The sequence below is a fragment of the Orussus abietinus genome, unplaced genomic scaffold, assembly GCF_000612105.2.
Source record: "Orussus abietinus isolate OABI.00-Male unplaced genomic scaffold, Oabi_2.0 scaffold3, whole genome shotgun sequence".
NCBI classification, from domain to species: Eukaryota; Metazoa; Arthropoda; class Insecta; order Hymenoptera; family Orussidae; genus Orussus; species Orussus abietinus.
Genome location: NW_019395984.1, coordinates 1324543 through 1344019, shown reverse-complemented (window position 1 = coordinate 1344019; position 19477 = coordinate 1324543). Strand labels below are relative to the sequence as shown.

At 44.8% G+C, this 19477-nt stretch overlaps 6 protein-coding genes across 11 annotated transcripts; 2 read left to right on the top strand and 4 right to left on the bottom strand.

The window, feature by feature from the left end:
• Positions 1-857: 857 nt before the first annotated feature.
• Positions 858-5868, top strand: LOC105699205 (alpha-1,3-mannosyl-glycoprotein 4-beta-N-acetylglucosaminyltransferase B). The gene is made up of 10 exons (XM_012424026.2): positions 858-1334; positions 1666-2298; positions 2377-2423; positions 2563-2873; positions 2955-3085; positions 3214-3321; positions 3416-3609; positions 3680-3816; positions 3900-4015; positions 4117-5868. The coding sequence occupies exons 2-10, from the start codon at positions 1768-1770 to the stop codon at positions 4144-4146; spliced, it is 1605 nt and encodes a 534-aa protein (XP_012279449.1). The 5' UTR covers positions 858-1334; positions 1666-1767; the 3' UTR covers positions 4147-5868.
• A 510-nt stretch (positions 5869-6378) lies between these two features.
• On the bottom strand, positions 6379-8876 carry LOC105699206 (probable cytochrome P450 303a1). Its single transcript, XM_012424028.1, has 10 exons — positions 8828-8876; positions 8677-8762; positions 8348-8599; positions 7830-8283; positions 7586-7766; positions 7406-7514; positions 7143-7323; positions 6944-7061; positions 6724-6862; positions 6379-6665 (listed from the first exon to the last, which is right to left on the bottom strand). Exons 1-10 carry the CDS (start codon positions 8857-8859, stop codon positions 6484-6486), a joined length of 1734 nt encoding a protein of 577 aa, XP_012279451.1. The 5' UTR covers positions 8860-8876; the 3' UTR covers positions 6379-6483.
• An 823-nt stretch (positions 8877-9699) lies between these two features.
• LOC105699171 lies at positions 9700-11523 on the bottom strand. Of its 4 annotated transcripts, none has more exons than XM_012423971.2 (5): positions 11239-11508; positions 10982-11159; positions 10629-10782; positions 10367-10526; positions 9700-10217 (listed from the first exon to the last, which is right to left on the bottom strand). In XM_012423971.2, exons 2-5 carry the CDS (start codon positions 11104-11106, stop codon positions 10045-10047), a joined length of 612 nt encoding a protein of 203 aa, XP_012279394.1. In that variant the 5' UTR covers positions 11107-11159; positions 11239-11508; the 3' UTR covers positions 9700-10044. The 4 variants fall into 4 exon arrangements, with proteins under 4 accessions (XP_012279394.1, XP_012279391.1, XP_012279392.1 ...); XM_012423968.2 differs by having other exon boundaries at positions 10982-11212; positions 11301-11508; XM_012423969.2 differs by having other exon boundaries at positions 10409-10526; positions 10982-11523.
• A 147-nt stretch (positions 11524-11670) lies between these two features.
• On the top strand, positions 11671-13733 carry LOC105699172 (uncharacterized protein CG1161). 2 transcript variants are annotated; one of them, XR_001104003.2, is made up of 6 exons: positions 11671-11910; positions 11990-12111; positions 12193-12307; positions 12376-12516; positions 12887-13087; positions 13602-13733. XR_001104003.2 is itself a non-coding variant. In XM_012423972.2 (5 exons), the coding sequence occupies exons 1-5, from the start codon at positions 11851-11853 to the stop codon at positions 13034-13036; spliced, it is 588 nt and encodes a 195-aa protein (XP_012279395.1). In that variant the 5' UTR covers positions 11671-11850; the 3' UTR covers positions 13037-13265. The 2 variants fall into 2 exon arrangements, 1 of the variants encoding a protein (XP_012279395.1); XM_012423972.2 differs by lacking the exon at positions 13602-13733 and having other exon boundaries at positions 12887-13265.
• On the bottom strand, positions 13212-14593 carry LOC105699170 (ADP,ATP carrier protein-like). The gene is made up of 4 exons (XM_012423967.1): positions 14405-14593; positions 14065-14323; positions 13766-13997; positions 13212-13676 (listed from the first exon to the last, which is right to left on the bottom strand). Exons 1-4 carry the CDS (start codon positions 14556-14558, stop codon positions 13419-13421), a joined length of 903 nt encoding a protein of 300 aa, XP_012279390.1. The 5' UTR covers positions 14559-14593; the 3' UTR covers positions 13212-13418.
• Positions 14594-14825: 232 nt separating this feature from the next.
• Positions 14826-19284, bottom strand: LOC105699169 (flotillin-1). Of its 2 annotated transcripts, XM_012423965.2 has the most exons (11): positions 19035-19284; positions 18622-18697; positions 18408-18498; positions 18173-18316; positions 17980-18099; positions 17694-17702; positions 16911-17126; positions 16656-16843; positions 16331-16541; positions 16079-16243; positions 14826-16000 (listed from the first exon to the last, which is right to left on the bottom strand). In XM_012423965.2, exons 1-11 carry the CDS (start codon positions 19084-19086, stop codon positions 15983-15985), a joined length of 1290 nt encoding a protein of 429 aa, XP_012279388.1. In that variant the 5' UTR covers positions 19087-19284; the 3' UTR covers positions 14826-15982. The 2 variants fall into 2 exon arrangements, with proteins under 2 accessions (XP_012279388.1, XP_012279389.1); XM_012423966.2 differs by lacking the exon at positions 17694-17702 and having other exon boundaries at positions 19035-19281.
• Between the last annotated feature and the right edge of the window lie 193 nt (positions 19285-19477).

The window sequence follows — 19477 nt, the reverse complement described above, 5'->3', positions numbered from 1 at the left end:
CTTGCTACGCGATTTCGTCAGTTCAAATTCCAGAGTTCGCTGAACGCTCACGAAAAGATCCCTGTAACGAGAAAGGAAATACGCTCGCGAGACCGTCGGCAGAAAAAGGGACAGATTTTTTTTTTAACCCAGATGAAATTTATGCCCGAAGAGCGAAGCGGACTTACCTCGGTCAGTCGTTAACACGAGGCGAAGGATTAATCGGAATAATATATTGAATTTAGCAATTCAAATCCAAGGAAGATGACCTCGCTCCGTTCCGCTCCTCCGACAATGGTCCCCCTTGAATAATTACGGTCATAAAGGGTCAAGGCAAAGTGTCCGAAATGACGAGTGGGATACCTGTAATTATCTTACATATGCTCTCGAGCGCGGGGATGTTTCATCTTCGCCGAGCGCGTGCCATGAGTCTCGCTGGCCGAATAATTTTTACGTATTGTTTTGGAAAACGTATATTCCATATCTCGCTGATACTATTTGGCAATTTCATAGCTCGCTCGGTCTCGCGATCCCTCCGGGCTGCTGCAGCCTGCAGGTGCTATCAGAGATGGTGCTGCCCGTGCTACTTCTACAGAGTGCATTTTCAACCCTGCCAATTGGGTTTCTTCCATTTTTCATCCCTATTGCTTGCGCCATCTGGCGCTGACAGGTGACCGTGAATTCGCACGATCCAATTCGACCGACCAGCCTCGTTGACCGCTAGAGATAAGGGAGGGGACAACGGTCAAGAGACTGTCGGGCTTCGGAAGGTATGCGCGTCCTTGTCGTTTCGACCGTCGACTCGTGCGTGGAAGAGAGACGCAGTTGCGGCGGTCTCCTGCGAGCGAGAGGTAGGGCACGCGACGAGTCGGAACGTTCTCGCTTGATCTTGGCGACGGCCGCTCGGCCAATTTTTCGGGCAAACAGGGGTCGACAGGGGACACGGTTGCGAAACCGAGGGCGACCGGCTGCAAGTGGTTGCAACTGAGGTGAAAAGTACGCACGCGGCACGCCCGGAGCACTCGATGCAGGGCCGAGGGATAAGTGCAGGTGTATGCGCGGTCGCGGATCGCGGTGCCGCCACCACTGTGTATCGCTGCGCGGAACAGGTTATGTCGTATTACGTCCCGTGCGCCCAGAGTGGCCGGAGGATGACTCGAAGTGTGCACTAGCTCGCGGAGGGTCTTTGCGCGGCCTCGGGAAACCTTTAAAGGTTGCGAATGTCGATCAAGACGTCGCAAAAGGTCGGCCCATCGAAACAGGTCGCAGCCTCGTAATGACTTCGCGGATGTAACGCCTAGCCGATGATCTGGAAGTTGCGTCGAAACGCGACCTGACCAACCTCGAAAGAAATGGTAAGATTCGATTGTTAATTGGCCTTCTGATCGATGACATGCCGTGATATCTTGTATATACCGGTTCTTGTGGGCTTTATAAAAGTACCGTGTAACCCATCTTGATCGTAATATCTCACGCATTGTATAATTTTTCCTCTGCCTTGCACTCGTTATCCATCAAACGGTGTCTCCAGTTGGATACTTATTGACACAGTCTAAAAGTACGAATGGGATGCAGAACCTGTGTACATCCATTTGCTCACCTTTCATGTTGTCTAAACATATACCTATGATTACGTGTGGTCATTTCGGTCGATTCTTTGATAACGTCATCGTTTGCTCGTTGCAGATATCATTGGCACGTAAAGACTCGTCACTGTGGGTTGGAGGAACTGTCGGATGTTCCTAAGCGACGAGTGCTACCACGATGTAGGGCTCGGGACGAAGCACGATGCCCAACGTCATAACCCTGACGCCGGTACGACGCCGTTGCCTAATAATATTCCTGGCGATTCTAGTGCCGTGTGCAGTCGTTAACCTTGTATCCTCGCCGGATGTTCGCGAAGAGACCACCTTGCAGAATGGCATCGCGGAATTGCAGGCAAAACTGGAGCACCTGCGGGCCAAGTATGTCACGAATCAAGAGGAAATCAACCTGCTCTCGCATCAGTTGTCTCAACTGACAGAAAGCACCCGTGTCTCTCCAGACCTACAGTTTTTAATCAACAATAACACCTCCAATGTAACAAGCATTAAACTACCTTCGATGTATAACTTCCTTCCTCATTTCCTTGACGATCCAAACAGCTTACGTCCTGCGTTCGTCCAAAGTAAAGGACGGTCTAGTGTCAGTATGGTGCTCGGAGTACCAACAGTCAAGAGAGAAGTGCAAAGCTACTTACTGGCAACGCTAAAGAATCTATTGGATACCATGAACCCTGCAGAAGCAGCCGATACCTTGATCATCGTTATGGTTGCAGAGGTGAGAAGGGACCACGAAAAAATATTTCAAACGCTCATGAACATCGTTATGATCATAAAAATTGATTTTACATTACAGACTGATCTGGAATACGTGACGTACGTTGCAAAGCAAATTGAAGTTCAGTAAGTCGAGATATATACATTTGCTAAACGGGTCTATTTGTCATCGATATGACCAATTGCTTTCAGATTTTCGTTTGTTTCTTTTTTTGTTTACGTTACCATGATACTGGGTAAGAATAATATATCTGTTTAACTTCAGGTTTCCAAACGAATGCGAAGCTGGGATAATCGAGGTGATTTCTCCTTCACCTTCCTACTATCCAGATCTGTCAAAGCTTCGTGACACTTTAGGTGATGATCATCAGCGTGTCGTTTGGAGATCTAAACAAAACTTGGATTTTGCTTTTCTTATGTCATACGCTCAGACCAAAGGAACATTTTACGTACAATTAGAGGACGACATTCTTGCTAAGAAGAACTTCATAACGACCATGAAGTCATTTGCCTTGCAAAAAATTAGTCTAAAAGAGAATTGGTTCGTTTTAGACTTTTGTCAGCTTGGTTTTATAGGTATGTTTAATTTATCAGTGAAGCTTTAATGAGGTGTACTTATGATTAAGATTGAGTACCCAAGAAATTTAAATATTTCAGGGAAAATGTTCAAGTGTGTCGAACTCCCATGGTTAATACAATTTTTTCTGATGTTCCATAACGATAAACCCGTCGATTGGCTCTTGGATCATTTGGTGTCAACAAAAGTCTGTAGTTTGGATAAAGACACTGTAAGTTCAATGTACGATACTCTAGAATTCTTGTTTTTAAATACAGATTGTAAATGGAGATTGTAGTAATTCGCTACTCCACGTGTAATTTGCACTTTCCTTATGTAAGTTTTAAATATAAATTGCAGAAGCACTGTAAAATGGCAAAGGCTGAGTTGTGGTTGCATTATAAACCGTCGCTCTTCCAGCACATTGGCACGCATTCATCTTTGAAGGGAAAAGTTCAAAAACTGAAGGTGCGTATATACCAACAAATTTAAATTAAGAACACTTAACAAAGTGAAAGTTGAACAAAAAAGAAAAGGAAAGATAAATATTGATAATTTGTAGGATAAACAATTTGGAAAAATAACACTGTTTTATGGTCACGAAAATCCCGAGGCAACGGTCGAGACTCAAATCAAACCTTACAAGCAGTACACACTCGCCAAGGCGTATAAAGGCGAATCCTTCTTCTGGGGACTTTTGCCACAACCAGGCGATCGCCTCAGATTTAAATTTAAGCATCCTATTTTTATAAAAAGGTACAAGCTTTTATTATCAACTCCGGGTTATTTAAGTCGCTTAACGTCACGCCGTGCATTTTCATTCCAGGTACTTATTCAGAAGTGGAAACGCGGAGCATCCGTCGGATAAGTTTTACAACACGACGGTAGAAGCATTACCAGAAGCGTCAAGTGTGGTCAACAGGAACAATAATGACGTATTGGAAGACGGGTACATAATTGTCGGTAAGTTAATTGAACAGTTATGCGTGCCAAGTTACAACCGTTCAACTGCACGTAATTACCGCAATCGATCTGTAACTGTTTAGGTAAATTTGATTCGCTTGGAGTAGCTCAAGGTACCGTGGATAAAAATTTGGGAAAGATAGCTGTACTTCGTTTGACCGTTCACAGCGAAAGTGACAATTGGGCTATTTTGTCCGAGGTACGCCAATTCTGAGATTAATGCAGCCTACCGTGCAAGACTGTCGTTCCATACTAAAATGATGAGACCTTGTTAATAACACGATGTAATATTCTCGACAGATTCACATTGTTCAAGATCGACCCAGCTGACATGGGGGTAGAGAAGCACAGAAGCGTTTTCGCTACTGACCTTAGTAATAGCTTCAGCCTGACGAGCTTTTCTCTTGAAAAGACTAAGAGATATTTGATATTGTTGTTGTTGTTAATTATTTTATTATACATTAGTCTTTTTATATCTCACTTTGATTTTCGACACTTTAAAGACGGACCAATCATCCACTCGAGGGGACCGAACGCAGAATGGATGTAACGGTCCAAACGCGCTAACTCAGTTATTACCGTTACAGGGTATACTGGCTGGCGTAATGGCATTCTGTAATAAGAAAACGCTTCTAACGCATTTTTTACACTACTTTACGAAAATTTAAACACTTCTCGGATTAAGGCCTGATAATCGCCCTTTTGGCTTTTTCGTCATTTCGGAAACCCTCGACGCGATACTATAATGGGCCGCGCTATTTACAAGCATAATTTAATTACCCGGAATAACCGTCGACCGTTGGATTAATTAGATATTGCATTTTTGTATCAATATAGATGCCATTCCAAATGTAATTTGCAAGTATAATTTGCTAATCGCTGCATGGTAATTAAATTACTGATGTAATGGTTGTTGCCTGTCTGGTATCTGCTAGGTATATGTATGAAGGACCATTTAAAGGTATATTTTGAGGAGCAACGTGTCACGCGAGAGTCCACTATTCTTAGCGATTTAATCAACGAGTGTGGCTTATCTACCACTAACATTTATATGATGTGTTAATGAAGTGGAAATAACACCTGTGCATGTCATGTCGAAATTTGGGATCTATCGATTTTATTTATACATTTTTTTTTGTGATCAACGATGAATCTGAACTAGAGATCTGCCACCCGGATTATTATTTTTTGTGGTTTACCTGTCGCATTATGTATATATAGTAAAATTCTTGCTGTAGCATGTTTCTTACCACATTAACGTTTCCGGTAATAAGCACCCATTGAAAGACTGTTCTTTAATATTCTGTGACGTACAAAATGATTTGCATCATTTGTGTTATTTACCGTGTTTTCTCTAACCATCTTGTGTTTGATATGTCGGGGAATCATCGTTAACATTATGTGCTTCGTATATCTATTTTGATGACAGGAAGTAGACCACAAGTGTACGGATCTGATTTTCAACCTTCAGTGTACAATTCTCGAAAGTATCGTCCGCCTCTATTGGCAATCGTTAACGAGTAGTTAATCGTACCCTAAAATAATTTCCTAATTCGATGATTATCATCCACGCCCGTTTTTTAAAATTCCACAAGCGGTTTCCGATTCCGTCGTACGCAGGGATATTACCGAAAATCCGGGAACTTTAAACTACTAGGTATTCCGCATCGTTCATGTAACGTAATACTTTAACAGGACGAAAGAAAACAATCTCCATATTTTTACGCAGCCTATTTTTGGCACATATTTTATATCGTCGTATCGTTGAATATTGGAATTGACTGTGAACCGAATGTACAGACCTGTAGATCATTGTAAGGAGACCGAGTGTACATACAGAACGGGGTGAAAATCGTGGAATCGCCATTCGGGGACATTGTGATAAGAAACTGCACTGTCTTTACGTTTCGTTCGATCGACGACTGTACTCTGAATGTATATATGTATTTTAACAAATAAGAGAGGCGAGTGTGAACTATTTAAAAGTAATAAAATCCTTCCATGCCGTCGTGGGCCTGGTGATAACAATTTGTGTATTAACGCACGATGAAACGTTGTTGGCATCGAACCATTTCCCCGGAACGGTATCATCCGAGTTTTCTCCTATAGCCGTGTTCAATGACGAAACGCGATGTGTCTAAAATCGGGTTCACGTTGCAACATACCGAGATTTTTTTCCCGACTCGACCGTTCTCTAATTTACGCGGTCAGTTTCGGTATAGGCGACGACAGAGCCCGCCTAACCAATTTAAAGCCAATATCGTTTTATATTTACATTTCATGTACATGTACACACGTGTATTTACATTTAAACTAATTGTAGTCGCGTCCCAGTATGTACCAATTTCCCTCGCATTTGACTTTACGTAATTCCGTAATTTGTCCCTGGAGATGCTCCTAGAGGACACGAAGCATGCCCCGTTTCTTCGATTTACCGTCAGTCCGTTCGCTGTACCTAACTTACAATGTGTACTCGCTTACCAAGTAAACGTACAAAATGGAATCTAATTAGGCTAACGGGGTCACCCATTATTGAACCGACCTTACTCGTAGTCTGGGAAATTTGTACAAGTGGCACGGGGTCGTTTAATTCCCAGAAGAGTAGCATCTTCCGAGTAACGGTCACTTCGACGTGGAGCGACCCGTCGGGGAACCTGGCGAAGGGAATTACGATCGCAGGGAGATCAACACTCTGTACGGTTTCGGGTAGGGTGTAACGCCGTCCACTATGTCTATCGGTGGTTTTTCTTCGCCGGGTACCACCGAGAACGTAAACGCCTGCAGGAGCGCGCTGATGATGACGAACATGTTGCTCTTTGCCAGCATCTCGCCCATGCATCGGTGTTTCCCTGGAAAAGCGAACGCGTTCACATGCGATGCCGAAATGATCGATCTTCGGATACGTACCGAAACCGAACGGAAGATATCGATCGGGTATCGTCACCTTTCCATCCTCGTTGAGGAACCTTTCCGGCCGGAACACCTCCGGGTCTCCCCAGAATTCGCCCATAAGGACCGTGTTGAAATTGGCGATTATCATGGTGTCCTGCAAACCGCGGTCAATGTTTCCCACTCCTTCGTTTCGGATTCCATTGGATAATTATTCGAGAGGTTGGTGCAAACTCACCTTCGGGATTCGATAGCCCATGATCTGGGTGTCCCTTACGGCTCTGTGGGGAATACTGAACGTTCTGCCCATGAACATTCGCACCGACTCCAGGACTATCGCGTCGATGTACGGCAGTCTGGAGAGAGGTGTCGACGTCTGATTAGCGCTCGCTCGAGGGTGCGGAAGAATAATTAGCGTGAAAACGATTTTCCAGTACCTGGGTCTATCGGTGAGAGCCGGGAACCTATCGCGACCTACTACCAGGTCGATCTCCTCCTGCGCCTTCCTCTGCACGTTGGGATACAGGACGAAGTACAAGAAGGAGAAGCTCAGCGCCTTGGAAGTGGTCTCCGATCCCGCCATGAACAGATCCATGCAGATGGCCAGAAGCTGCGACTCTGCAAAAGTCAGCGTTTACGAAGGGCGTCGTTTCGTTCGCCCGACGCCGCCGAACGTCGTCCACCAGGAGAGGCGCCTTACCGGAAAACGTTTCGTTGTAATTTTCCGAGCGCAAGATGTTCAAGTACGAGTCCATCAGGTCTCGCGGCGTCTCGGACTCGATGGTGGTCTTGTGGCTCTGCAGCTCAGCCTGGAAGAATCAACGAGAGCGATTCGACGAGGGCGCATCGAGAAGACCTCTCCGGGGGAAGGGATACTTGCGTCGAAAAATGCCCATAGCTGTTGATGCGTGTCAACGAATCGTCTGTAACCGGACATCTCCGGGGCGACGTATCTCAGGATCGGGAAGTGGCTGAAGAGGCACCCGACCATGTCCACCTTCTTGAGAAGCTTGGTCAGGATCTTCTGCAGGTAGATCATCCGCTTGTCGTCGGTGGAAAATCTGAAACGGATAATCGACGAGGTAGGTGAGCCTTCGGGACGACCGAGCTCCCGACGTCCTCACCTCTTCCCGGCCATCATCCTCCAGAGGCTATTCAAGACAGGGACCCCGAAGATGTCGTCCATCGAGAGGATCGTCCCCGAGCTCTGGGCCATCCTCCTGACCTCCGCGTAGTCCTCGGCCTTGACGTAGACGTCCTCGATCTTGAGAGACCTCGTCGCCTCGCCGACCTCACCCCGGGAGTCCTCCTCGGGAGCGAGGTCCTCCTTGTCGCGCTGCCCGGCGAGTCGGTAGATCCGACCGTCGTTGGTCGGCCGAGATTTGGACCGGCTGCCGACCTCGACCTCCCTCTCGGCGGCGGCACCCAGCAGAAGCGCCTTGATGTGCTCGACCAGGTGGGAGGCCTCGTCCTCGATCAGGATCGCCATGTCGGTGCGGCCGAACCCGAACTCCCGGAGATGGCGCAGGACGAAGCGGCGCTGCTCCAGCCACAGGGGGCCATCGGTCAGGAGAACACCTGGAGCGGAAACGGAAGAAGTCGCAGTCGGTTCGCCGCGGCGGCCCGGCCGAGTCTGGCTTACCTCTCCTCTCGCCCCAGGTGCGAGTCTCGTAGAAGGGCCCGGTGGGCCGGCCGTCGCAGTCCTCGTTACTCATCATCGCGCGGACGCTCTCGTAGCTGTTGAGCACCACGATGCGGTCCTTGCCGATCTTTAGGCCCACCACCGGGCCGTACTTCTCGTAGAGAGCGGTGCAGGTCCGGTAGAGGCTCCCGGTGGTCCTCCTCAGGCGAGAGACCTCCCAGCTCGAGCCCAGGATCGGCCACCACCCGGGACCTGCGGGACAGGGAACCGAGGACCGTCAGTCGGGAACAGAGGCGAGAGTGTCGGGAACAGGGACGAGAGTTCCCTACCTGGCGGGTATCCTTTCGGCTTCCGACATCCATAGTAGAGAAATAGGACCACCGAGATGACGAGCAGGAGGATCGGCTGGAGCATCCTGGGGAGGCGAGAGGCGGCGTCAGTCGAAGAGGCGAGAGGTGCCGAAGAGGAGGTTCTACTCACGAGCGGGTGTCTTGGAGCGCCTCGGGATTCATCGGAGGTCCTCTCCCGAGCGGAGAGAAAGAGCTAGTCGAATTCCTTGGAGAATACGCGCCGCGACGCTCCTCCTACGGGGGACTCGGTTACGTTCGGCGCGCTATTGGAAGAAAGTGAAACGAGCGATCTTGCGGGAGAAAGTTACATACGGAAGGAGGCGGTATTACCGGTAAAGTCGCTGTCACTTCCATAATCCCGTATTCACGCTTACGCAATCGTTAAACGCATTCGGTCGCTTTCATTCGGCAAAATGTGCCGGAGGAACCCGAATCTTCCCCGAGACGTCCCGCTGCTCGGATCTCTTTGCTCCATGGCGGGGCCGACCCTTCCCGAAACCCGATCGAGGGCGACCCGATTCCACTGGCGATTTCTCTGGAATTTACGACGAAAGAAAACGACTGGTCGCGGTCCCGACCGGCGCGCTTTCACTCGTAAAGGGTGCACCTTTTATTCCTTCTTGAAAAGTGCATCGCGTAACACCGATTTCGGGGCCCGTCGAGGAGCCCGAGAAATCCGAGCGATCCTTTTTGCCGGACTCGCGGAGAAACGTCGACCGGTGGCGAGACCGTTTCTCCTCGCTCAACGGATTCGCGCGGCTTTCCGCTTCGTCCCTAGGATACGTCCTTACCTCGTAAAAGTCGAATCGCGAATGCATCCCCGAGATGCAGGTGACGCGGGAAGAGAAGGCATTACGTAAACGCATCCTTTTTTCTAGGCGCGCATTCCACGGATTCGGTCATCTTTTAACGAGGATCCGGCGAATCGGGACCGATCGAGAAAGTTAGTTACGCAACACGGCAGTGCCCGTAATGTCACGGTGACCATGAATTCGATTTTGCTTGTACTAAGTCGTGTTTATTAAATATTAAAATTTCAATTGTAGATGCGTGCCCGCGATTCGTGCGTGCTGATTACGCTATATGTACATCGTGCTCGTATCCTCGGTCCGATGTAGTTCAACGTATTCGCAAACCTCGAAGGACTCTTTCGCGAAATGTCAGGGACACCCTGTTCGTCGGTAGGAGTTTATCTCCGCCGGTTCCTTATATACTTTATTCCTAACAATTATAAAGATCATTTAAAAAGAAATATTAATATCCGAAGCAGCTCTTGCGGACGCCATCGCTCGCGGAGCGACCGATACTTCGGATCGTGCGGTTCGTCCTTTCGTTAAAACGTGCAAACTATTCGTTCTCCGGACACACTTTTATCGTCGTTATGGGTAGAGGTCGTTCCCGATCACTCCGACGAGCAGCGTTTCGATTTCGTTGCTTCGCTACTCGCAGCGTCTCCCTCATTTGAGCCTGAAACTCCGCTCTCGTTATCAGGTCAAAGTGGGAATTGCTGGAAACGGCTTCTGAAAGTAACGAGAAGAGTCAATGGGACCGATGCAAGGCTCGATGCACGAGGTATCTCTCCGGGATAAAAATACGTATAGAGTCAACTGTCTGCGAAGACCCCGGGGCACCGTAATAATTTTTCATTCATCGAAAACGATCGACCTACCATAAATTGCTTTGGCTAATCGAGTGTTGTGGAGTGGCGTACCGTTGTCTCTACCCCACCACGTAAAGTGACACGTCACTTCGTCGGTGACCAGCTCCTTCATACACAGATTTAATGCTTCTCGTAGAGTAAACCCTCCAAGGTACTCTAAATAACGAACCTGTAAGATAACGGACCTATACGTTTATAACCTACGTTCTGACAGAAGATTCGACGATACCGCGATTCTCTTTCTATAATATTTGCGATCTTCGTAGCGTACCACTTCGTTGTATCTCTCGTCACTGGCGTTATTGAAAGCTAACACCTCCTGAACCGTCTTCATCGGAAGAAAGTCTGGCTTTGTCGATTGCTGCCCTTTTCGGCCATCTTGCCTCATCAACCTTTCTATTCTTTCCAAGCGTTCGTTGATTTTCCTAGGTATCACGATAATTTTAGTACATCACACGTTAGGTACCTAGTATATTTCCAAGGCGACCGTACTTATGTACCGTCCCAGATGCTATAAAGTTTCTTTAAGACTCAAGGATAAACTGTGAATACGAACGTAACAAACTTTTAAAATAATCATCGCCCAATCTTCCGATCGCACGCCAGCTCGGAAACTGCACCTACCGCAGTTCCGCAACGATAGCACCTGCATCGACGGCGACGAAGCTTGTCGAATTGACTGCTGGCGTGATTTCATAAGCCATAGGTTGACGAGGCGACGGTCTACGTGCTGACGGTCGAGCAGGCATTTCTAGTAGCGAATCGTTAGGCACTTCGACCGAGTCTTTCGCACTCGTTGGATCTAACGGCGATGGGTACATAACGGTTGTGAATTTACTCCAACTGGTTTGGCCTCTTGAAAGACGATCTTATTAATATACCTGCTTGAAATAACGTTGACTAGCTGCTCGCGAGGAGTTATACATGAACTTATGTGCCTTACATGTGTATACTTGAACCTAACTACCAGGAATGTAAACATCGGTTATGATGTCTCGATATAAAGTGGAGGTCTCATTACTAAATAAGTAATAGAGAGTACTGTCGATTCCACGAGACCTCGGATTGTTTTCGCTTATGTCAGGTGCAGATTTTCACCTGTTTTGACCACAGACTATCTATAGAGATGAGTGGGGAGCAGAGATGAGAAGGATCCTTGAATTAAGCCGCCATTGGGGGATATCAGGTGGCAAGTGCATGATTCGCTTGCATTCTACACCGAGGGGCAGCACAGGACACGATCGCGCAATCCTGCCCGTGAGCAATCTCCCAACTCATCTGTGGTCATTCTAGGTCATCTCTGTTCTAGGTAGAGTTCTTTTTTCAACAGATTTTACGTTCATCGCAGTTCATCGGCACATCCAGTAGCGAAGATGCAGTTGTTGATCGATTGTAAATTTGATATGCGAATTGTTTAGGGGATTCTGTCGCTCTCTACAAACCGGATTGGTGTATAAACAGAACAAAGATTTTAGAATAGTGTCCGCCCAATAATGTGGAAATTTATTATTTTTCTTTTCACAATAAATTCCTTCTACACTTTGCGATGTGAGGTTAGTATATTATTGAGCGATGTTCATTGCATAAGTAACATTATATTAAAGAAAGGGTGTGAAAATGTTCTTTTTCAAGGCTCAGTCGTACGATGACAAGCGTTGTAAATGCATTTGCCCAAGTATTTCATCCGTTATCAATACTACTCAGCCCTCTAAAGACCGATTGAACTTCATTTCCAATGTACCACCAAACAATTGGTAGTTATGTTTGCCTCTAACATTGTTAACCAAAGGTAGTGTTTATGAAAGAATAATCTTTATTTTGCCTTTACTTGGCAGTGATTGCGATGGCGTTATATTGCCTCGGGTTGGACATCAAATAGTGGGAAAGGAACAGATTTTCTGTGCACGATGTGACTGTAAATATGAGAATCGGAATACCACGATCATTAAGGTACAACTGCAGGATGATTTTGAGTGTATAGATTCATCGATATGAATTATTTTGTGGTTTCTTTTCAGATTGTAGTGATCATTGTAATTTGGGTGATATCTCTCCTAGTAATTTATATGTTATTCTTGATATGTTTGGAGCCATTACTGAACAAAAGGATTCATAGAACTGCTGGAAACGCAGGCTACCAAGAACATAACAACGAGGAGGTAGATTCCTCTAATTATATTTCACTATCTCACTTTCAGTTCCTCAGAAGACCTTCCCACACTCTCTAAACGTAGTTGAAAAATAATCACGACTCAAGATGTCGCATCATCGCTTCTTAAGGCTGTCAGCATGTCATCTATCGCCACTTGTGCACTCGACAATCCAACACTGTCCATGATCACCCTTGATAGTAGACTCGTTAAAGAAATTTGTACATATCCAAATACCTACTCAATTGTTACAACTTTATATATTCTAGTTTTCTATCCTTTTGTACATTGTTTTAATAAATGCAACAAATAAACGCTGTCTATTCCACAGCAAGTAAGAGCAACCAACAACTGTTCTAACATTTTCTAATGTTGACAGGACGACGCCTCAGTGGCTCCTGGAATGTCTCATCCAATGGGAGTAAGAGGCAATGTTTTAAATCGTGTCGGTCATCAACAAGACAAATGGAAGCGACAAGTTCGTGAGCAACGTCGCAATATCTACGATCGGCACGCCATGCTTAACTGAGCTGTACAGTCTTTTTATTGGGAAATTAACTCTACCAAAGACCGCAGCTCGGTGAGATTTTTAGATTAGTCTGATTGAAAAGAGAACGACATAGTATGTTCGTTAAAGGAGGTATTAAGAACGATGGTATTTATATTTGTAGGAATATGTATATATCTTTTCTAACGAATGTTTATTTTACAATAAATTCGGGCAACCCTCTGGTTCCCCTCTTTATTTAGAAGGTCAACACTGTGTAAAAATTAACAAGCCACTGTTCGCTGTCATCGTTCTAGTCACAGTAAAAACCGAACTTCATTATGCAGATCTGCACCCGACTATCTTTATAACGTTAGACTGAACTTAGATACATAGATATTAGTATGACAAAAGTTTGAAAATATTATGTTAAGGCATCTTGAATAGCGTCTTTGACCGTATCGTACAAAGTTAGGACTAGAGCCGCTCCTGTGCCTCGAAGAACGTTAGAAAATGCTCCCTTAAAAAAGGCTGCAGGACCCTCGGTTTTCATTATCTTCACCCAACAGTCTAAAGTATTTTTGTACATGACTTCCGATTTTTTCAGACCGGACTGCATCATCATCCGCCTTCGAACCGTATCGAGTGGGTACGATATAATCCCCGACGTCGTCGTAACAATCTACACGAATGATTATTTTATCACAACACCAATGATAATTAAAAATAATAGGCTGGATTTAATATACCTGATATATTCAGGGAAATTACCTGAGCAATTATGAAGTTTATATAAAGCGGCGTACTTTTAGGGTCGGGCAATAATCCTCGACAAGTGTCGTACAATCCGAAATATGCGGCGCGATAGAAAATTATTCCCTGGACGCTTACGGTGAATCCTCGATAGAGACCAAAGAGTCCGTCCGTTTTAAAAATTTTTAATATACAGTCGCCCATTCCCTTGAACTCTCTCTGGTCCCCTTTGCCAACGTCAACGGCTAATCTAAAAGACCGATTAATTCGTTATGCGATGCGCGCAAAACGTTATCCAGAAAGCGAATAATTCAAACCTGGTTCGGGCAAAATCGAGGGGATATACGAAAAATAAGGACGTTGCTCCCGCGGCTCCTCCGGATGCTAAATTACCGGCGAAATGTCTCCAGAAATCTTCCTTGGGTACGCCGCCCAAGAATAATTCCTTATACTTGTCCTTAATCGCAAAATTCAAGGCTTGGGTGGGGAAATATCGTATTACGTTAGCCGTGTTGCCTCTCCAGAAACTGAGAAATCCGGTCTCTTTCGGTATGCGAACAAATGCGTCCATCATACCTAGAATGATTATTTGTATTTAATATAATTATTACTGATCGAGGAATAATTTTAGTATTAACGAGTAACAGGGGAGCGCACCTTTGTACTGTTTATCTTTTGTAATCTGTTTCGAGGAGTGTTGCACTTGTAAAAGCAATTTTACCCGTTCTATAGGTGCTACTGAAGTTTTTGCAATCGCTGCCGATACTCCGCCCGCCAGAAAATCAATCATAAATGCTTTTGATCCTTCCATGATGCCAAACCTTAGTCCGGTTCACTTATTAACATACAGGTGTCTTTTGCTCAGCCCACGGAATGCAAAGTGAATCTCATGTTGTCTTTTTTAAATTTATCCAGAACATTATTTAAATGTCAGCGCATGACCCAAGATACTCCAAAATGTCCACTTGACAAGAGACAGCCTCCATTACGGTGGAAGGAAGTTCCTTTGTCCAGGGATTTTGTTTTTATAATTATTAAGCATAAGTGGTAGTGCGAGAATTAGTCACTCGGGATGAGGTTGAATTAAAGGAGAAAATACATTGGTTTATTTTGTTGAATACAAAATATATAAAGAAATGCTTGCCCAAAGGTGCGTCACGGTTGATGGAGATTTGGAGACTAGAGGTTTTTTTTTTTTAGCGTCTAGCTAAACGAACCGGGAGAATTGGTGCTAATCGTATATAGAGAATTTGTTACACCGTACAGTCAGGAAGGTACAATGTGTAGTACAGTACTCGGAGTAAAGATATTCGGCACATATTGGCATAAAGTAACGCACGCGGAGACGAGACCGGCTATCGAATCGATTTTAACAACTATTTTTCATTGGCCCACGCGAAAAGGATTGACCCTTATTTTTTTTCTTTTTGTTGCGCGCTTTCGGAGTAAAATTAATATTAGGAACTATGACTAACGAAGAGCATTGCGAACGAATTTACGACACGGTGGTACAAAAGTAACACGATCTACCGAGAAATCCGCGCCGCACTCCCGGTGTGCGGGACATTGTAAAGACGAGACTCAAGAAACGTACAAAAAGCAACATTATAAAAACTAACGAATCCTAATTGCATCGAAGGTGTGTAATTTGACCGTCACTATATATTACCTCGCAAGCAACGATCGCCACTTTCTCGTCGTATCCTAGAACCGCATTCTCGTAAATTGAAAATAGTACTTTATGGAGCGTTATATTAATTGTACCTAACTATATACCACTTCGTAGAGTTTCGAGAAAACTCTGTGCTATGACAAGACATTTCATGTCCGCCAATCAACATCTATCGTTCGAACATCGCGACAAAGCGGTGACGGTTAAATCGGTAGGTTACAAACACATTGAGAAGTTCTTGTAAGAGCGTAACAGATGGTCATAACTCGTTTCATCAACACGGAAAACAGTGACACGTTAAAGTTACGTTCTGGCATTCTGGTGTGCAAGGGTGTCGGCAATAACTGCGTCGCAATTATCTCGCGCCGAGAAAATGACTGAACTCAAATTAAACTACCACATGACGATCAGTTCGCAGTATGCACTAAATACCTGCAGTATATACATCTCGCGTACGTAGGCATGTATCTTACATCCGTGTACGTACGTACATGAGACGCTTTAGAAGTTTATACAATTTGTAGTTTTTAATTGTTTAGAACTGGAATTCTTGCACTGCTCCCTTACGCTGCGTGGACCGACTGAAATATGAAAGATGAATAATGTTATTTAAGGAAAGACATTTGCCCAGAAAAAAAAAAATGTAATTTCTAAATCACCTTAATGACGTCGACACCCGTCAAGGTTTTAACAAGTTCCGGCACTTTAGTCACTATATGAAGAACCTCTTCTGTTAACTTCTCTGCCCCGATGGAGCCGTCACCACTTGACACCATCGTGATTTTCTTCGCCTGCGACAACGGAGCGGCCACCTCGGCTGCGACCTGTATCAACGGAATAACCATACTCGATAAAGCGATGTACCAGACATTTTTAGTATGCAATTAACGAAAGTCGTGCGTCACAATCACCTTGGGTAACGTCTCTAGCATCATATCTATCATAGCGGCGCTCTTGTACTCGTTCCAAGCAGCGGCCTTCTTCGCCATTTGCGCAGCTTCCGCCTTGGCTTTTTCTCCTATCGCGTGTGCCTCCGCATCTCCGCGGATCTTTATAGCTTCCGCTTCGGCCTCGGCTTCTAACACCATTCGCAGTTTATTGGCCTCGGCTATCTTCTCTAACCTGAAGTCGGAATAATGCCACGAATTAGGAACATGTAAATGTCTTTAAATTGGTAGTCGCGTTCCCTGTAATAGATTTTGTTAATTTTTACAATGATTTAGAAGATGACGCTACCTGTACTTTTCGGCATCGGCAGGACGTCGAACCGTAGCGTCCAATTCTCTCTCACGTCGGAGCATCTCTTGCTCTTGTACAGCAATTTCTTGACTGCGCTCTACCACCTTAACTTCCATGTGCTCCTCCATGATTCTCTGCTTGGTTTTAGCAGCTTGTAGTTCGTAAGCCATTTCTGCCTCAGCTTTCTGTCGGAGAAAATTAATTGATATGTTACGAAACATGTCGAATACCTTGGTAACGAATGACGCTTACCTTAGTCTGGACTTCTACATCGTAGGCAGCTTTCTTCAGCTCGAAGTCTCGCTGAGCTTTTGCGATTTCTGTGTCGTTCAGGAAACGAGCAGCCATCCGTTGTTCCTCGGCAATGGCTTCTCGAATCTGGGCATCTCTTCTGGCTTCGGCTTCACCGATTCTGGCGTCCCTTTTGACTTCTGCTGTTCGCGCCATTCCCAGAGCTTTTAGGTAGCCCTACAAAATATTTATTATCCTTATGTAGTACGCGCGATATTCTCTCGCGAAATTTATGTTTCTTTTTTATAGAGAGCTCATTCTTTGTAAAATGCGTAACCAATCGATCTTGACTCCTTACCTCATTACGAGTTATAATTAAAGTCAAATATTTGGATAAGTGTCGACTTTTCTTACGCGTTTTATCGAGAATTTGTATCAACGCCTCACCCCTTTTGTATGATATGAATGGCCCCAATTTCAGTACAGATTGTTCAAGTGCATGAAAATTAGAGCACTTAGAAAAAGAAACATGCAGCAGTTGAATAGTTGTAGTAATAATAGTTCAACTTCGAAGCATACAGAGCTAATAGTTTTGCATATTACTTTCTAATTAGTCCTGCACACAGGGACCAGCACAAAAGCTGTGTATTTTGATAATTACGATGGGAAGCATAAATGTTAATGGTGAATCCACGCAAGTTCAACCTTTTACCAAACCCTGACATTGGATGAATCGTTTCAAAGAATCGGCAAAAAAAGATAGTGCATTTGCATTAGACATCTAATACAGGAAATGGAACGTACCTTTGCCCCCTGCAAGTAGCAAAAGAAACATTTAGTAAATATGGTCATAATTGAGGATTCGTTTGAAATTATTTTCACGTCTCATGAGTTAGGCTAATATTGGTCTACGGTACTCTGAAGATTTTAAAGGGGGACTTTGATACTTTTTTCTCACTAAGCTGCAATCAAATTATTGCAAAGGGTTTTTAAGTAAACCAGTTGACAAACAGACATTCCTGGTGTTAGCTTTACGAAACGGAGCAGTTCTCAACATTCTCCTATAATACATTACTGCATAAGAACGTACTTCCTCATCCCTGATGTCTTTTAACGTGTACGATACCACGGTAATGCCCATATTGACCAGATCGCTGCTGGCAACCTCGAACACTTCTTTGCTAAACTTCTTTCGGTCTTTGTAAATTTCCTGAAAGAGAAACATGCTGGAATTATTCTAATTCACATCTTTTATCGATTTGCAAGGAAATAATTCTAAGCACCTCCACAGTCATGCTGCCCATTATAGCACGTTGATGACCCTCTAACGTAACTAATGCAATGTTATGTATTTCCTCTTCCGACTTTCCCAGGAACTGCTCGCATGCCGTAGACAGCATTTCCTCGTTCTGACCTTGTATTTTTACCTAGTCAACAATGATTTGTATAGGGCAAAAATCTGTTACCGTATTTCTTAGGCAAACTATTCAAACGAACAGACTGAATCTTTCTAATTACCTGTGCGATACCTGTCACTGATATAGGTACTCCTTGACATGTATACACAGTAGGACTTTCTACTTGTAGTGTCATAGTATTCAACGAGATTCTGTAATATAAGATACGTAACAAGGATACTCAGAGCTTGACACTTGTTCAGGAGGCCCAAAATAAGAATGTCTCCATCGCAGTGCCGAAATCAGTGACAATACCAATACATGCGCATACTTACTTTTGCACTTGCTGTACAATCGGCCATACAAACACCCGGCCTCCTGGCACTAGTAACGGCTTGCCGTAGCAGCATCCTTACGATAAAAGACAATTAACTAAGTGAATGAAGTAGTAACTTAAAAAGAGTTAGGAGGGAATGACAGCCGAGATTGCATTTACGAGACCCAGTGATTTTAAATGTAAATTTGAATAATTATATTAATTAACGCTTTCATTATTTTTAATCGATTCCACGTTCTCCCTCCCTACCCACCAGGAAAGCCGCGAATCAATCGGTTGACAGGCACGCAATGCTCCACCCACTTTATAGCGGGTTAAGTAGCCACTCTTGCAGGGTCGCAAGAATTACGAGTAATCGGTCAATCTAAGCATTTCGTGTTTCTCGTAAATAATGAAGCTTTTGCCTGTTACCTGACACTACAAGGGCCTCGTTGGGGCCACAGGTGACGAAACCGCAACTCATAATTGAAAGAAAAACAACAAGTAACACACCCACTCGCACCCGCCGTACGCCCGAATTACACTCTACGGATAATTGACGCTCTACTTCGAAGCGCTCCCTCTCTATTGCTCACGGGACTAGTTAGGGTGTATCCGTAAAACGTCACTGTCAGTTTAGGGTTTTTATCGGTTTTATACCCTAGACACACGACCCGCTAGGAGAATTCTTGGGAATTGATTTTTTATTGGACGACAACGCATCTCGCGACTTCGTCAAGCATCGCTCTCTTGTAGATGGGATCGGAAGTTCCGAGGATGTTACCAACGCGTGTACTGCTGAACTCACCGTGATATGATAAATCGATTTTTCGGTATCAAGTTGAATTAACACATAGCCGACCGAACGGGGAAAT

Excerpts from the sequence above, each read along its gene's own strand:
- LOC105699205 (XM_012424026.2), top strand. The coding sequence starts at position 1,768 with ATGCCCAACGTCATAACCCTGACGCCGGTACGACGCCGTTGCCTAATA. Across the intron at positions 2,424-2,562 it reads GCAAAGCAAATTGAAGTTCA|GTTTCCAAACGAATGCGAAG; the intron begins GTAAGTCGAGAT and ends GTTTAACTTCAG. Across the intron at positions 3,817-3,899 it reads AGACGGGTACATAATTGTCG|GTAAATTTGATTCGCTTGGA; the intron begins GTAAGTTAATTG and ends GTAACTGTTTAG.
- LOC105699206 (XM_012424028.1), bottom strand. The coding sequence starts at position 8,859 with ATGAATCCCGAGGCGCTCCAAGACACCCGCTC. Across the intron at positions 7,767-7,829 it reads AGGATGATGGCCGGGAAGAG|ATTTTCCACCGACGACAAGC; the intron begins GTGAGGACGTCG and ends TATCCGTTTCAG. Across the intron at positions 6,666-6,723 it reads ATATCTTCCGTTCGGTTTCG|GGAAACACCGATGCATGGGC; the intron begins GTACGTATCCGA and ends TCGCTTTTCCAG.
- LOC105699171 (XM_012423968.2), bottom strand. The coding sequence starts at position 11,178 with ATGTACCCATCGCCGTTAGATCCAACGAGTGCGAAAGACTCGGTCGAA. Across the intron at positions 10,527-10,628 it reads ACGAGAGATACAACGAAGTG|GTTCGTTATTTAGAGTACCT; the intron begins GTACGCTACGAA and ends GTTATCTTACAG. Across the intron at positions 10,218-10,366 it reads ATTAGCCAAAGCAATTTATG|AAGCCGTTTCCAGCAATTCC; the intron begins GTAGGTCGATCG and ends CGTTACTTTCAG.
- LOC105699172 (XM_012423972.2), top strand. The coding sequence starts at position 11,851 with ATGTGGAAATTTATTATTTTTCTTTTCACAATAAATTCCTTCTACACT. Across the intron at positions 12,308-12,375 it reads GGAATACCACGATCATTAAG|ATTGTAGTGATCATTGTAAT; the intron begins GTACAACTGCAG and ends GTTTCTTTTCAG. Across the intron at positions 12,517-12,886 it reads AAGAACATAACAACGAGGAG|GACGACGCCTCAGTGGCTCC; the intron begins GTAGATTCCTCT and ends TAATGTTGACAG.
- LOC105699170 (XM_012423967.1), bottom strand. The coding sequence starts at position 14,558 with ATGGAAGGATCAAAAGCATTTATGATTGATTTTCTGGCGGGCGGAGTA. Across the intron at positions 14,324-14,404 it reads AAAAGATAAACAGTACAAAG|GTATGATGGACGCATTTGTT; the intron begins GTGCGCTCCCCT and ends TAATCATTCTAG. Across the intron at positions 13,998-14,064 it reads CTCGATTTTGCCCGAACCAG|ATTAGCCGTTGACGTTGGCA; the intron begins GTTTGAATTATT and ends TCGGTCTTTTAG.
- LOC105699169 (XM_012423965.2), bottom strand. The coding sequence starts at position 19,086 with ATGAGTTGCGGTTTCGTCACCTGTGGCCCCAACGAGGCCCTTGTAGTG. Across the intron at positions 18,499-18,621 it reads ATTGTACAGCAAGTGCAAAA|AATCTCGTTGAATACTATGA; the intron begins GTAAGTATGCGC and ends CTTATATTACAG. Across the intron at positions 18,317-18,407 it reads CAGTGACAGGTATCGCACAG|GTAAAAATACAAGGTCAGAA; the intron begins GTAATTAGAAAG and ends ATTGTTGACTAG.